Source organism: Sceloporus occidentalis, unplaced genomic scaffold, assembly GCF_023333645.1.
Source record: "Sceloporus occidentalis isolate IW3139 unplaced genomic scaffold, rSceOcc1.0.p SCAF_25, whole genome shotgun sequence".
In the NCBI taxonomy this organism is placed as follows: domain Eukaryota; kingdom Metazoa; phylum Chordata; class Lepidosauria; order Squamata; family Phrynosomatidae; genus Sceloporus; species Sceloporus occidentalis.
The window spans coordinates 6,011,878-6,028,908 of NW_028317005.1; the positions used below are offsets into that span (position 1 = coordinate 6,011,878).

Consider the following 17,031-nt stretch of genomic DNA (forward strand, 5'->3'; position numbering starts at 1 on the left):
TGGTCCAATGAAACGTGCCAGTTCCAGCTTTATACTCCATTTAGATAATCTGAGCCCCAGAGTGGAGCCCAATGCTTTGTGATGGATTGTCACAAAGAGGGTTCTATACAAAGTTTGGGCACTCTGCATTATACCCCAGGTCAAATCCTCATATACATATAACTTAGTCAAACACACACAAACTCATAGAGCATAGCAAGGGACGGCAGATAAGAACCACTCGGCCCATCCACTCAAAACCGTATCCATTTGTTAACTAAAAATACAAAGCTTCAGCATTAAGTGTTATATTTTGCAAGTCATTTGATTAACTCTGTTGACTATTTTTGAACAGCAAAAAAAGTTTCTCTTTTTTGCTGTCTTTCTAACGATAAATTAACAAGGTATCTCACAGTAACGAGTCAGAGCCTTTATTGTGCATGCTTAGTCTTGTTATTTGTTGTATACGGCATTCGGCTGATTTGTTTTTTTTATTTGTTTTTTTTCCTCACCTACCAAAATATGCACTGCTGCCCCCATGATGCACCTCTGCTTGCTGTTTATGTTAATGCGCTTGAACCCCATTGGCCCATTGCCATCATGTGCTCGCTGCCTGCTAATTAAGACTCAGTCGGCTGTCAAATCACTGAAGCGACCCCTCGAGGCAACCTTTGACCTGGTACTATGACCTTTCACCTATTAGCTTGGCTTGTAGCTTTATTGTTCGAAAGAGTTTTAGACATACAAATATTTATTTTCTAGAAATATTTTCTGTTGTGCATTCCAAAAATACCATAGAACATAGTGTGGGTTTTCATTTAAAAATAAAAAAAATCAACGATAATGATTTTACATCGCAAGGTACCCCACATTTGGTTTTGCTGCAACAGAAAATACTAGATAAAGCCATAAGTGGAGAGCAGTTTATTAGTTCTTAATGTAAATGTTTGTATTTGTGTGGTTGGCATGGCTTTACTGCTATTCTTATGTGTAGTTTTAACATGTGTAAGTCAATGTTAACATACTTGCATGCGTTGGTAGGGTTTGCATGACGGTAGTGAGGTCTGGGGAAGTTTGGGTTATAGTTTTAACATTATTGTACCTTTTTCAATCATTCTGTAAAGTAACCGTTGCTTTAATTGTTGACCTTCATGGAGCTAGCAGTGCAATTTTCCGCTCCTCCTTCCATTAAAATGATTTTGCGTGAACATTATAATAGGAATCATTAAGGTTATTTTCCATCACTTGCTATCTGCTACATAGCTCCGACATAAAATATTTTAATTGATTTTATTATATCTTATTAGTAGTATTGCTTAAATTCATGGTGCAATCTGTAATCCCTTCTTATTGGAAGCATTGCACTTTAAGCCAGATGTATGCCTGGGATCAGTGACCCTGCATGGGTCATTTTAAGGGTTGTTCTGTTAGGGCAGTAGGATGGCTTCCTGCTGATTAGCTAATGACTATAGGCCCTGGACATGTCTGCAGGTGTTAACGTTGACCTGCAGCCCTCTCCAGTGCTGACAACATAAACATTGGAGTTGGTATGGTTTGACATTTTTTATTTATTTTTCCCCCTCTTTTTTTTTGTTTACCTGTATGGTTTCTTGCAATTCTTTCGGATTGAAGGGAATTCCTCAGACTGTACTCCCCCCTTTACCAAAGAGGCCTGCACTTGAAAAAACCAATGGTGCCACCGGAATGTTTAATACGGGTTTTTTCCAGTACCAGCAGGCTCTTGCCAACATGCAGTTACAACAACAGGCAGCCTTTTTCCCACCAGGTAAGATATGCGCTTACATGGCACGCCAGCTTCATGCTTAGCGTTAAAGTTACAGAATTGTTAATGTCCAATCCCAGTCGACAAGGGCTGCAGACAGCATGTTTTTGTGAACGTAACCAGCTTGTCTGATACAGTGTTTCATGGAATGTTAATTAGAGAAACGCAGGCAGGTCACGTCTGTCGGCAATAGCTGTCAGATTATACTCTCTATTAAACTAAGTTAACCTTATCTGAAAATGATTATCTGATTGTCATCACACTCAGCCAGACCCAATATGTTGTCACAATGCAGTTTTCCTGATTTGCAACCCTGGGCTGGTTAAGAATAGTTAAAGTTGTGAAACAGGAACAGCTGATAGACTTGCAGGACCCGTAGTAATATATATTTCTAGGAAGCTGGGAAAAAGTATGCAATGACTTTGAGGGATGAGAGCGGTGCTAGTGAATTGACTATGAGAGCTGCAATTATCTGAACTCTTTCAGTACTTGCCAGATAACAGTCTTAAAGATTGATGAATGATCAATAAAAGACTTCATACTTGAGAGGTTCATGGCTTTGCTTCTAATGTGACAGAATTCTAGCCCACTAGAATAGTGTCTTATTCTTCAGGCTTACAAAGTCTAGCCCTTCCTCCTACCAGATACATTCTGCCCACTTACATCATCTCTCTGTGGACATTTCTACTTTCTAGCAAGGCACATTCAATCAGAGGTCTAGCATTATTTGTACCCCTAGATTTAATCAGAACAAAGTTGTCTCTCCATTACCGTTTCACTCATTCTTCCATGTTCTTTTGTACCAGGCAAGTCTAGGCTGTGTGGACTCACATTGTTAGCATTGGGTTTTTATTGATATAACTGTCCACATATTAGTGGAGGAAAAATATAGTATTACTGGCTGAAATGTATGTTCAGTGTGTACTAAAGTAACCCAACCCATACCTTTTAAGCTGCCAGTTAAAAAGGTATGGGTTCCATGGACTCAAACACACACATGTAGAAGGTAGTAGATCTGAATCTATTATGTATACATTCTGTTCCAAAATAAGAAACAGCATCATTTATTGCAAAACACTTTGTTGGGGATTTAGGTGTAAATGAGCTAGAATGACACTGCCCTCTAGTGCTTATACAGGTAATACACATAGCCCGTGTTTCTGCACTGCATTTGTTTCATTTGGCAAATGCTGTCAGTCAGACTAGAATATGATGGTATGATACAGTCACTGGTCCCATATTGCTGTACTGCATCGATGAAGCTCTTGGCCGTATTTTCAAATTTTACTCACCTATAGGCTTTGTTTATGCTATCAGCTGGGTGTGTGTGTATGGCGCAAATATTTTGTTAGCACACCTGAAAAGTGTCCTTTTAAATTAACAACTATTCATTTGTACCAGAGTAACAGTTTTAAGGTTGCCTGTCAACAAAACTGTTATGTCAGATAAGCTAAGGATCATATCAAGTTCTTTAACATGAGGTATGGCATGTGTCCTTTGATGTCATCATTGATATCACTTATGATGTCATATTGTACAAATAAAAGGCTGTCCTTGTGGGGTGTAGTGCGAATCCATCCACTGTGTCTTTCACAGAAAACTTACATTATTAATAGTCTAATCACACACAGATCACACATGGTTCAACCATTTTTTTTAAAAACAATTATAGCATAGTACATAAAATGTTATTAAGAATGTTTACTGTTTGAAAGAAAAAAAATCAGAATGCAAAGCATTGCTTAAAGTAAATTGTAAGTTCAATATGGTAGCTGGTTGAGAAAGGGATACTCAGTATGATCATGTAAATTAAGAAATGCCTAGAAAGTAGTGAAGTTATAAGAGTATTTTGTCTAATAGCTTGTTATCTAAGAGTTTGTTATCTAAGAGATTTTAAACTGTTTGCACTGGATGACTTTGTCATTGACAGATTTGCACAACGTCACTTGGGTGCTGTTCCCACTTTAGTCAGCATAGCTGTAGAGTTATTGCAGTTTTGCTGTCCCACAGAAAATCCATGGTCATTAGCTCAACCCCCACAAGACGCTGCGCAGAATGTGTTGTTGAATTTGTCAATGACGATGTCGTCTGGGCAAACCATGAAAATGATCGGTGCGGACCTGTGTCACACAGAGAAACCAGCCCATTGTCTGCCACTTTGCACAGATCACCATTTTTAACCAGATCCATTGGAAGTTATGTATAAGAAAAATATTCTGGTATTAAGTTTGAAAAGTCATCTCATCACCATAGACTGGTTCAATCAGCAGTGGTTGCTATGGTAATAAGACAGCTTTTCAAACCCTACACCAGAATCACATACATAACCCATACTGTATTATTGGTGTGCGGCACTAACAAGTGGTCACCTGTATCTACTATGCACTCCCGAAAATGCCTAACTACCCACTGTACCTTCCTGTGATTTAAGTATGCTGTTTTAGCTGCCATAACAAATTATTTCTTGTTTAAGTAATTTATATTTTCTAATAACATGTGTGATGGGTTGTTTTTAATTCTTTTCCCTCTTCAATCCACCTTCCTGTTGCAATGCATGATGGGCAGGCTCAATATTGTGCATGACACCCGCTGCAAATGTTGGTAGGTGCCAGCTTTGTTTCTTGATTATCTTTACATGCTTGTGGAAACTTTCTTGCACTCAAAATCCATTGCTCTTCCAAAATGTACAGGGACCGCTGTCTCTAATTTTGTGAAAAGGAAAAAGATTAGCACCGTCTTAAGTGATCTTTTGGAAATTAGACTGTTGTCTTTTACAGCCAGTGGTGTGGATTTTGACTGTACTGTTCTTCTGTGTTTATTACGGAACAATGAAAGTTCGTGTTGTTATTTCAATTACAAATAAAAATCTGTTTCGTGTTAATCCAAAAATGCTTAGATGATAAATTAAAAGCTTAATTAATATCAGCTAGTTTAGAATCATAAATTAAGCTTGTGTGTGTGTTGAATTCCCTTGATGGTAACAAACCTTTTTTTTTTTTTTTTGTTCTCCTTTTTCTTTTTCTTTTCTCCCCTACTCCACTTCTTTCCTGTTCTCCCTGGAATGCTGTCCTGCTTTTGCACTCTGATTGCATGTCACTCGCTGGTGATGATGATACGCCACGTGGCTTCCTGCTGTGATAAATACTGTGTCTGACTGTTCTACCACCTGTTGCTATGGTTCCAACTATGCTACACTCTTCTGTATGTTTTGCTTATATGATTTCCCTCTCAAAGTTCCCATGGTGCACGGTGCAGCGCCGGCTACTGTGTCTGCAGCAGCAACATCTGCCACAAGTGTCCCCTTCGCTGCAACAGCCACAGCCAACCAGGTTTGCTTATTTACAGCTTGTTTCTTACAACAACTCTAAATTAGTGCTTTTTTAATATTCTACTGGGCCCATTCTACCATAGGCTGGCATATACATATTTATAAAAGCACGACATGAGACTTCTCTTACAATTATAATGCCATTGCTATTTTGCCGGTGATAAATAGCGAAACATTTGACTTTTTTTGCGAGACATATCCATAAAAAGTGTAATGTTAGATCCATTTCAATTAGTATATACCTAGAGCAGTACCCAAACTTGCTTTTTCAGTGACAATTTAGGGAAATTGGCTGAAGATTTTGAAAGAGTTATGAGTTACTATTTTTAAACTGGTCAGATAATAAATATGCCCCTACACATGAGAGATAAATATATATATTTAAGAGACACTCATGGGTTTTGTAGTATAATACGAATATAAATTAAAGGCGTTGGTCCACTAGTTGATTATAAGGGTTTTCTAAAGAAACACTACCTTAGGGACATTGCTCCTACTATTATTGAGCTCTTAAACCCTGTATACAAACATTTGGTTAACTGTATCAGATTGTGTCCATCTATATCTTCTTAGGGACTTCTTAATTCTCGAATGTAGTCATGTGACACAAGGAGAGTGTAGTGCTAGGCCCGCAAACTTAGACAAATCCTTCAGTAGAGACTGGGCGGTAAATAATTCAGTCATTGGGGTTGATACTTACTTTTAAGGATTATAACCCTTTTTGAATATACAGATTTTTACTTATTAATTTATGTGCCTTATACAGGCTGCCATTGTTTTACATTGACTCAACTTACATGCGATCTCGTACTGAGACTTACATCATTATTATGGCTTTTGACCCCTAAAAGTAATGCTGCCCCATGTTCTCATTAATTTACAATCAGTTTACATCATTTCAGCTTAAATCACCTCCTGGAGCGTGATGTAAGTGTGCAGACTGCTCAAATGCTAAATGGCAAAGTAATATAAGTCTACCAATTTTTACCTAGCTTTTTTAAATTACATTTTATAAATGAAACACATTATTTTCTGTCTGAATGCATTAGTCACCTAAATAACTATTAGAAATTCCCAAAGTAATATTAGAAGTCTCAGTGAAGATCTTTTCCCTAGTCATCCCTTTAACCGTACCTAAAGCGTATGCAATGAGGAGGAAATCTCATGAAACACCCTACTTTCCAACCAAAATAAAGATTCTGTAGATGTTTATAGAACCGTTTAGCGGGCCAGAACATTCATAGATTAAGATGTAAACTCATAAACCTTATGAACCACAGAGGTCTCTATTTCAGATGTAAATACCTTGCACAGTATAGGTCTTTTTTAGTATTGCCTGAAATGTTAGAAAGTCACAAAACAGAACATTATTAATATCATAACCTTTAAATCTTTTAAATGACTTACTTCGAGAGGATTTTAGCCAGAGTTGCATGCCTGTTTGAGCTCTTAATACTAATCTTTGTATATGCCAACAGAAGGGTCTCTTTGCATTGGCTGCTATGTGAGTTCTGTAGTGTTTCTGCTTCCTGTACAGCTGCCGTTTACTTATTTAGAGTTGTTAAGCAATACTAAACATCAGTTTCGCTACTTTGGCATTTAGCATCACAATGTGTTTACTTGCTGTACATTCAAAAGTGAAGTGGCTTTTTTTTGTGTTTTCATTGAAATAGCTGATTGTTGGCTGCAAACACTTCCAATTCATTGTAATCATGTTTGTTTACAGATACCCATAATATCTGCAGATCATCTGAGTAGTCACAAGTATGTTACACAGCTCTAGAGATTGTATCCAGATACAGTAAGTTTTTTTTTTTCTCCGTCTTCAAATTTCATTACCAAAATTTCCATTGAATAAATTGCTTTTTTCCAACGAACCTATAAATGAGTCACAAGGACATTCACTGTAACGCTTCTTCTACTATAATGGTATTTTTATAAATCACGTGTAGTGCCAGTGGTGTGGGCAGTGCCGATTTATGAAGGTAAATGAAGTCCGATAGTTCACTTAAAACATCTACGTCACTCAAAGAGTTAAAATAACTAGAGGCCGCCCCAAAGTCTTTTTTTTACTTCATACCTTCGGTTTATGGGGCTGTATATTAGTGTATCTGCTTAACATTATTAAATTCCCCATATTACTAAGGGATCACTTCTGCCCTACATTCATGTAAAATGCATATCAGAGTCAATTGTGTATGGACTGCATTGCATTTTACATCAGGCAAAGCATTCTTTGCGTATCGGGGTTAGAAGATTTTACTTTTGTCTCACTTTTTCCCAGCCCCTGGCTGTGTCTACTGTAAGTAGGAAGCATAGTTATGTACACTTCCTGCATATGCTTAATAGAACTCCCTTTGGAAGTAATTGGTGTATTCTGATAATAATAATAATAATAATGGGGTAAGGTGTCTGTCTATACCCTTACCCCATCTACTGTGGGGCGAGTGCCAGTGAAATAAACTCCCCTCGTGAGAGAGAAAATTTAGATCTGTTCTAGGCAAAATGGATGTTGGTTGGTGTAATCATATCAGCGAATGAATGAACATTTTAGTAACTGTTCCATGTTCACTTGATGGCTCTAAACACAAACTGATATGATGTATAGACCATAGAGAGTGACAAATAAAAAAGATACCTTGAAGGGAAAGCTGATGGCAGCAGACACACACACCATGCATAGTGCTCACGTGTTGATTGAGTGGGTATACTTTTCTATAGGAGACATACACGTCTTTCTGTTTGTACAAAAAACTTTATTTTCATTTTTCTGAGCCTTTAAAAAAACATTTTTTCATTCCATTTCCTTTTTTTCCTTCTCCTCATGAAGGGTATTGCTAATTCTAAATTACAAAAATTGCCTATACCATAAGCAAGTATATTTAAATGTAAAGAAGAATTATGGCATTCACAATATGTAGTGGTGCTTCTAAAGGAGCCAGGTAATGTTTACAAATGTTATCATTACAAGGATATTGTAAGGCAATGCCAGACGATCCGTGTCACTTTAGCCTTTAAACTACAACCCCCATCATCCTGAGCCTGCTTGTTAGAATTATCATTGATTTCTCTACCGTTGAGGTTGTTCTGTTGTTGTTCACAAAAATGTGAGGTCATATAGTGCATGCAAATTATATTGTGAAATAGGTTTTCTAGAAGATTCGTGCTACAACACATTGCTTAACATTCTGCTTCAAGTAGTGGTATACATTTCATTTGTGCCCCCTTATCTCAAACTCTTTGCTGGTCCTTTGGTTGTATAAGTTTTATAATGTTTTGATTAGCACAGGTATAATACACAAGGTCGACAACAAAGAAACGTCTGTGTTCAAGTTGATCTTGATATTAACTAACTTTTGGGCATACTTGCGTACTGTGAGTTTCGAGATATCCAATTAAAGAACAAAATACATACTACTCAGGCAACGGCAAAAATCTATTTAAAAAACTCTGTAATAAACATATCAAATCTTTTATATGTATGTACATAACGTATATACTAGATATATATTTATATAAATACACACAACTAGTGTGCATTTCAGCTGATATCAATTTATTAGGATTTTAACAAATAGCAACACTTTATTTTGTTGTAATTTCGATATTATATAAACAAATATCTGTGGCAGAGGGATTCAGCACCGTTCCACAGACTTTTAAAGTAACACTGCCCCAAGGCAACCCCGAGACCCTCAAAACTTGTGCATCTGTGTAAAAGTCATTCAGGTGCCGTATTTTAAAATCAATCTTATCAACATAGCGACTAATGCAGAATTCCTGATGACTGGTCCTTTCCTTTTTGTTTAGATGGTAAGCCCACTTTTTAGACTTGGTACCAAAATCACTTTTATACATAACACCCTTTATGTGTTGCCATATAAATAGTTCAGTTGACTTTAAAGGGATTCCGTTAGATACGGCATTCCACATGCATTCGTATGTACCTGTTGGAACCCGTGTTTTAGTAGAGTTGAAATGAAACAAGAACATTGCATTGGATGGTGAAAGATGTGCAATCATTCAAAAAACATAATGTGTGTGTTTTCTGCTGCATAAAAGATTTACAGGAAATATGCTGCCTGAAACCCACTACGAACCAGGTTTTTGAAAGCAGTATTTGCTGTGTTTTGCAGCCAGGTTTTGTGATGGGATGGCCCTTTTTTTAATTAATGATTAACGTGATCTTAATAACACAAATCTCCTTAGCCGCCTATAAGAACACTAGCACAATAAATATAGGACACGGCACATACTATCGCGACCTGGTTGCGTTTTGATTAATTGAGAGTGGATGGTATTTCAGCAATGGCTTTGCTTCCCAATTAGCTCAGCCATAAATAATAGGCAGGTTAAAGTCAAGAGCAGTTAGGAGACTTAAATGGTATTTTTGAGGACGTTGCTAACCGTTTTATCCTTTCTTTGTCTGTAGATCAAAATAAGGAGAAACAAGGACAGTGTGCTTGAAAACCAATACAGGACAAGGCCATAATATGCATAGAGGCAAGAAACACAGAGTCCCCACACTGAAATGTCTACATGCTGCATGTTAAAAGATGACAAGATTGACACGGAGCCCCATTGCACACTGTTGCTTACATCATTTTGTACATTTAACAGATATTTGTGATGAAGTGAAGTTTTCGTCTCATACAACATACCCTGATTTTCTAATGTAGAGGTTTGCACACATACATGTCCACATATATGCATTACGTAACCCTTTCCCGTATGTCCATCTTTTAATCGAGGAAATTCAGGTTATGCTGTAACCATCAATCTCCAGTGTATTGGTACGTCTGTAGACCAAGCGTTAGATTTTTTTAAGTAAATATGTCCTTTTTGCTCATGTTTTTTTTTCTTTCAAGGTTTACAAATAACATGACGTGCACCTTGTATTTAAATTTACCATGATAAAAGAGAGCATGCAAAGTAATAATTAGTAATTTTAAGCATAGTGGGTTTTTTTCTTGTTATAGATTGTAAGATTTGGCAAGAGGTATTTGACACAAATGAATGTGCCAATCAAAACACAGCTGTGCATGTTTTAACTCTTTCGTGCCGGGGGCACGGCAACAAATTGTAGCTGTGTCCTCACCTCGGGCATCAAAATTAAAAATGCACATTAAGGCTTTAAATATGGTATTATAAAAAGTTCTCATGAAGTGCCATTGGTGGTGCATGTATTTAGAGTGTTCCTCTGGCAGTGTTATTTAGCGAGCCACATGTTTTATTTGTTGATATGGACCAGTCAAAGGCACTTTTTAATTTACAAAGCCAAAGTGATCACAAAATAACTTTTTAGTGACCATAAGATGTGACATTGACATCACTAAATATGCAATCCTTTTATGTAACGCTTAAGATATATGCCAAATTAAATAACCTTAATTTATACTTATGGATCTTAATGATGCCCAATCAATTATCTTGTTTCCAGACAGGTATGAAAATTAAATAGAACAACTTTTAAATGAAAACTGAAGTTCGTGTAGCCCCCCAGTGCCGTTAACAGCAATTTTGTGTACAAAAATAAACAATGCAAGGGGGCTAAACCCCTCCTAGTCCATGTACAAACAAATCCATGAATGGTTCAGCAGACCCATTCTAGGTTCCCTCTTCAACCCAGCCACTAGGGGAAAAACCTGTGAATGTGCACTCCTAGTTCCTGCTGTAAGGGATACACTACTTGTTTCAGATCCGTAAAATCCATAATGTACATAATATATGACTATAACTCTAGTTCTTGCTTACACTTTCTAAGCTGTACCAAGTATCATTTTGGTTTGGTCAAATAACAGACATGATTGAATTGGTTAAAAAGTTAAAACATTTTATTACCAAAGAGTTAGTTTCGCTAAGCACTAAAAATTTTAATTATTTTAGATTAATTTTAAAACAATTGATTTCATATGCTGTTTCTTTATTAATAGGCACAAGAAAAAAAACAACGAATAGCACAGGTCAAGCTATAACAATCTTTAGGGTATTTTCTGGTTCAGTACAAATGCAGTACTCTATATGTATGTACATACATACCGTGCTAGCACCTTTACTATACATTTGAAGAGAAAGAAATACATATCTATGATATATTATTTGCACTAAATAATCATTAGTCCTGTTCTAATTAATTATATTTTTCCATATTCACAGAGTAGTAAAATATAACTAATAATTAACTTAGACAATCCCAATATTATGGTACAGTGAATATATTGCCCAAGATCCAATCACTGTATATTTGTTAAGAGACAATTTGGCTTTATAGTAAATGAATGACAATGCTAGACATATATTACCATTGATTCTTGGCACCTAAACAGGAATTCAGATGTTTAGCTGTGCAGATAACAGTGTCAGATATAGCCTAAGATGGATTATTTTACTCCGAGTTCATATTATTCCTTAGAATGTGTTACATTATACCACAGCATATTGTGTATATATATATGTACATATGAAGGATATGCTTATTTAGTGATGTTAGGAGTATTAGATGACATTGTTCTAACTTCTAAGGGGGAAAAAATGCTCCCTATTCCAAAATACACCAAAATGAAAAATGTATTCATGGATGTGCTTGGCAAAGCTCTTGGGGCAAATTACATATCTGTGTATTTATTTGTACATAGGAACCACTTGGCTTGTAGAGGAGCTTGCAGTACATTGCAGTAGCTTTCCAACACCTTTCTTATTGTACAACCCTTTCTACATGGTGCCTTCCTTTAAGTAGAAATGGTTGTGGAATAAGAATGGATTCCATAAATGCCAAACTAATTCAGAGGTTCTCCTGAAGGAGTCCAGACAAGTACAATTTAACTTTTGCCTTTAAACACAGATTTTGCCCTGATCAGCACCATCACATTTTAGCATGTCCCATATGTGTGTGCTTTCAACTGTAAATGGATTTCTGTTCATCGCCTTAGGAAACCTATACACACATAAGGTATAAGGTATGCAACCATTTCACCTAAGGAAATTCCTTATACCATATCTGCTAAGCACCTACAAGTGGTGGTATGTAGAACAGGCAGGTTTGCAGCAGGATCACCCAGTCTCACAGTTTGCAGAACATGAGAGCCTGGGCTACCACCTCCATGTTTACTCCAAATTGTTATCCCTAAAGGTAAAGGCTTTCAGAAGGAGGCTGATGATAATGTTAATGATTGTACTGTACATCGATTAAAGCCTTAGATTACATTACGGGTTTTTACCCAAATTAATGTAATTTCAGTTGTGTTAAGAAAATAAAAGTGACTTCACATGTTATGATTTTTACTTACATCTTTGAAAAGTACTTTTTTTCTCTTTTTAAAATGTAGATCTATTTCATACCTTATTAGAAGTTTTTTTTTTTCATTTGTATTGCAAGTTAAATACTGTTTTTGGTTTGTAGTTATTTTTATTTTTGTTTTTAAATAGATTTTAATGATATAATTTTCAAAATTGAAAGGTAATTGTATTGTTTTTCTTCATACGTATTCAATTCTGAACTTACATGTTATGTCATATATGTATTTGTATTATTGTTAACAAAATGATTTATATTTTACTGATTTAATATTACAATGTAAGAATATCAGCCATTGTTAGTTTTCGTCTAGTTTTCACTAAAAGAAAGATCTTTTTGTATGGATATCTTATATTGTGTAATCCTCGAAAAGTGAAATGTTATGTTGTTGCTACGGCAACAATCCTGGCAGACAAATAATATCTCGATGAGCTGTTTTGTTTGTAATTAGTTATTATACAATAATAGTTCCTAGGTGTTTAGAGAGAAAAAAACTTTATTTTCTACTGTATCCATTTCAAATGTTAAAATATTGTTTTAATATTTTTGGAAATCCCTGAATATCAGGCCTTGTTATAAATAAGCTGCATAATCATATAAATCAAGGGACTTTTTTGTTTATAAATCCAAATATTCAAAGTTTACGTAAAGAACAAGAGTGTGCAGACTCTTGGAGGTTGATAATGCTGCAGAATAGCATGTCAGAACTGATAGGGAGAAGTTGACTTTTTGCACTTCTGTATATAGTCAAAAAAGAGAGAAACATGTATTATAGTAAGATCTTATTTTGAATAAAAATGTCTATAAATACAAGGAGTTTTGTTAAAGCTTGTAAAATGAAAGGCTGAACAAAATTGCTTGCAAAAGTGGCACAGAGTTAGCACTCCATAGATCCCCCTTCCCAACCCCTTCCCTAACCCAAGGAGGTTGCTTTGCTTTTTTGTGGATAACTTGTAGTTTGCCAGGATTTTTTAGCTGGACAGATATACCATTAGTCCAAGATCATATGACTGACACATAAAGACCCACTGGTCCATATCTACCTGAATCATATAATCAGGGCAGATACTTCAGCCATCAAGGTGAACTCATGGATCAAGTAATCCTTACAGTATTCAAAACAAATGCATGTTTAAAGTATCACAGACAATTACAAATATATTAAGGGTATATACTATTCAAATCAATCTCTGACAGTTTTGTAGTTTATTGTTCACAACACAAAAATAAAAAAAAATACTGATTTTCACAAACCTTAAATCATAGGCAGGCAAACGCGCAGTAGCCTTTAGTAATTATGTGATTTATTTTTTTTAAATGCTATAATTATTTGTTCTTTTAGCAGATGACTTACATTCAAGTATTTAAGAAATTGCACTCTCCAAAACTTTTATTGTTATAAACCAAAGCAGAATATTATATTATAATTATTATTGGACCATTATTTTATCCAGAATTCACACTGGCAAATACCTAAGTTGCACTTAAATTGAGACTTTGATACTTCGTCTGCTGGAAGGACAGATATGCTTGGTTTTGCTGTTGTGTAAACCACAGACTTATTTTTACTTTTTTTTCTTTGGCTTGTAGTTGCTCAAACAAATGTACTCTGTCTTAGGCTGCAGTTTGTTTTTAAGCTTACGTTATCCCCAATGCTATAGTTGACCTTGTTGTATTAAAAAAAAAATGAAATTGACCTAATAAAACATATCATTATGAATTTGTTTCTGTTCTGTTTTTGATTAAGTAGATCAGTGCTACTAACACTCAACTTAGCCTGGTGCCATGAGGGAAATAATTTCAAGTTGGTAAGCCGCATTGTGCTCTGAACATACAGTTGTGTGAAAGTTTGTCTAAGTTTTGCCTCTGCCCCCCCCGACTTACCGGAGCAGACTCCCGGGTGTCTTGCGGGGCCGGCGGGGGACATCTACGGAAGTTATATACGCGTATTGCGTAGATGTCCCCCGCCGGCCCCGCAAGACACCCGGGAGTCTGCTCCGGTAAGTGAGGAGGACAGTGGTAGCATATCTCGGGGAGGGAGGACAGTGGCAGCATATCTCAGGGGAGGACAGTGGCAGCATATCTCGGGGGGGGGGGAGGACAGTGGCAGCATATCTCGGGCAGGGAGGACAGTGGCAGCATATCTCAGGGGAGGACAGTGGCAGCATATCTCGGGGGGGGGACAGTGGTAGCATATCTCGGGCAGGGAGGAGGACAGTGGCAGCATATCTCGGGGAGGGAGGACAGTGGTAGCATGTTTTTTTGGTGCTTTTTTAAAGAAAAAAACTTTTTCTTTAAAAAAGCACCAAACTTTTAGGGTGCGGCCTATATACGGGGGCGGCCTATATCTGAGCCAATACGGTATATCTTAGACTCTACAGGCCTCAGCATTCGTTCATGACAAATGCACAGCGCCACGTTTGGCAAAAACTAGACACAACATATCAGCACAAACACCTCATAACAACGGTCAAGCACAGTGGTGAGGGGTGATGATTTGGGCTTGTTTTGCAGTGACGGGACCTGGGAACCTTAAAGTAATCAGTCGACAATGAACTCCTTTGTATACCAAAGTGTTCTAAAGTAAAATGTGAGGCCATCTGTCCAACAAGCTCGGTCGAGCCTGAAGAGTCAAGGTGTTGCAATACCCAGTAAAAGTCCAGACCTCTAGTCAATTGAAATGCTGTAGCAGGATCATAAGAGAGCCGTTGGCCAAAATTCCTTCGCAACAATGAGATAACTTCAAGTTATTGCCGCTAAAGGTGGTTCTACAAGCTATTGACCAATAAGGTGTACTTAGTTTTTCACACATGGTGTCTCCATTCTGGCTTTATTTTTGTTGAATAAATCATGACAGTGTGTAATATGTTATGTATTGTTTTTCATCTGAGGTTGTATTCATCTAATTTTCAGACCTGCTAAGGAACAGATTGTTGTTATTATGCCCTGGTATAAACCAAAGTGAAACCATAGAATTCAATATGGTTTACTTTATTTTTCACATGACTGTACATGGGTTGTGGTGAACACTGTCCAGTACAAAAAATACTTGTTCTGGGTAAATGTCTATGGTTGAACATGTGTACCAAGATGTTCCATCATGATGGCTGTACAAAATAACAATTTAGATATTTTTATTAAAATAATCTTGAAATATAAAGAAAATATAGGATTTGGATTCCATCAGGGTCTATATATTTAATTCATAATACATTTATCTATTTTGGGTTCCTCACGGGAATTCAGTCCAATTGAGAGTGAGATAATTCAGCTGCCCATTGATCACCATGATCATGTTACTTCCCCAGAGTTTCAAAGACTTTTCAGTCTTCATTTTAAGATCTTTGAGATATGTGAAATCCATCAAGATTCATAATGACCTCTAAGGATGTCTATTCCTGGAAGGATGGAAATTACTGCATAAGTTCCCAGGACTGATGCTAATTATTTAAATTTGGAGGGTAGCGTTTGAATAAATAAATATTTAATTCAGTTCAGCTTTGCAAAGATATGCTTGCAATATTCCCGTGGCTTTCTTAATTATGGTTAAGGCTAGAATTAAGTGTGAAAAAATAGTGGCATCAGATAATTTACACACACAGGGATTTCAAGCAGGACCAATTAAACCAATGATATGGCATTCCTAGGATACCAATCTTATTTTGCGTTGACACATAGTATGTTTGATACCCTATATCTATATATCTATTGATATATATTACACATTTTCAGACTATTCTGTTGAAATTCAATTTACACTTACTATGCCCCCCTCTCATTAATGTGAAATGCAAATCAATGAGTACACATTATTTAAATAAATGCATAGCTTCACAAAGGGAACCTGGTCGAGCTATTTCAATGAACATTAATAATGAATTCACTTTCCATATTCCTGTGTTTTGTTAGAATGCCGAGATCTTCTGTGTAATATATGGATATTCATAACTTCCAAATAGGGGTGATTTATTGCATAAAATTAACTGTGTAGATAAAGGCCACTATAACTTTCTTTTGGACTGTCTTGTGTATTGCTTTGCTCAAGGATATTATCAAGACTGGTGTTGTTTTCTGTTTGCATGGGTTTGGTTTCAGTAAGAATTGATTCATACTTGAATGCTCTTTTGAAGGATCTTTCAAACTGGTCAACAGAGGCGATGCTACCATGTATGGAGTTGGCTTACCCAATTGATGTAGAGAGCCCTAATCAGACAGTTGAGTTGAGAGACCATAAAGCTCACTACAATGTATTTCTAAGGAGAAGTGAGGCTATATGCCGGTACTTACATTAATTTTTTGATTAGTTTTGTGATAATAGCTGCAGACTCACTAATAAAAGAACCCAAATAAATGCAATAATGCAATGCAAATGGAATGCTTGTATGATTAGAAAAAAATATACCAAGTATAAAATCTGGCAAAAATTACATTTTGAGTGGGAGAAATGTAACATGAAGTTGCTTTATTTTACAGGTTAGTATCTGTCTTTTTCTAACTAAACTGTTTATTCTACAAAATACACTATTGAAATGATCACTATTACTGCTCATTAGCACAGCAAATACTGGAATCGTCTAGTTGATTGAACCATAGCACCAGCCACTATGGTGATGTAACCACTTTTCAAACCCTTCACCAGAATGACTT

The 17,031-nt window shown here is 36.4% G+C and overlaps 1 protein-coding gene across 19 annotated transcripts in view; it reads left to right on the forward strand.

The window, feature by feature from the left end:
• The window catches only part of LOC149300311 (muscleblind-like protein 1), a 54,496-nt gene extending 47,623 nt beyond the window's left edge, over positions 1-6,873 (forward strand). For 3 of the 19 annotated variants that reach the window (XM_089485407.1, XM_089485408.1, XM_089485420.1), the window contains 4 exons: positions 1,612-1,765; positions 4,328-4,363; positions 4,997-5,091; positions 6,817-6,873. In XM_089485407.1, the coding sequence (XP_089341533.1) occupies positions 1,612-1,765; positions 4,328-4,363; positions 4,997-5,091; positions 6,817-6,873 (342 nt within the window). Of the gene's footprint in view, positions 1-604; positions 659-1,611; positions 1,766-4,327; positions 4,364-4,996; positions 5,092-6,816 lie in introns of all 19 variants that reach the window. The other 16 variants (XM_089485405.1, XM_089485416.1, XM_089485406.1 and 13 more) reach the window with 11 other exon arrangements.
• The last annotated feature ends 10,158 nt before the right edge of the window (positions 6,874-17,031 follow it).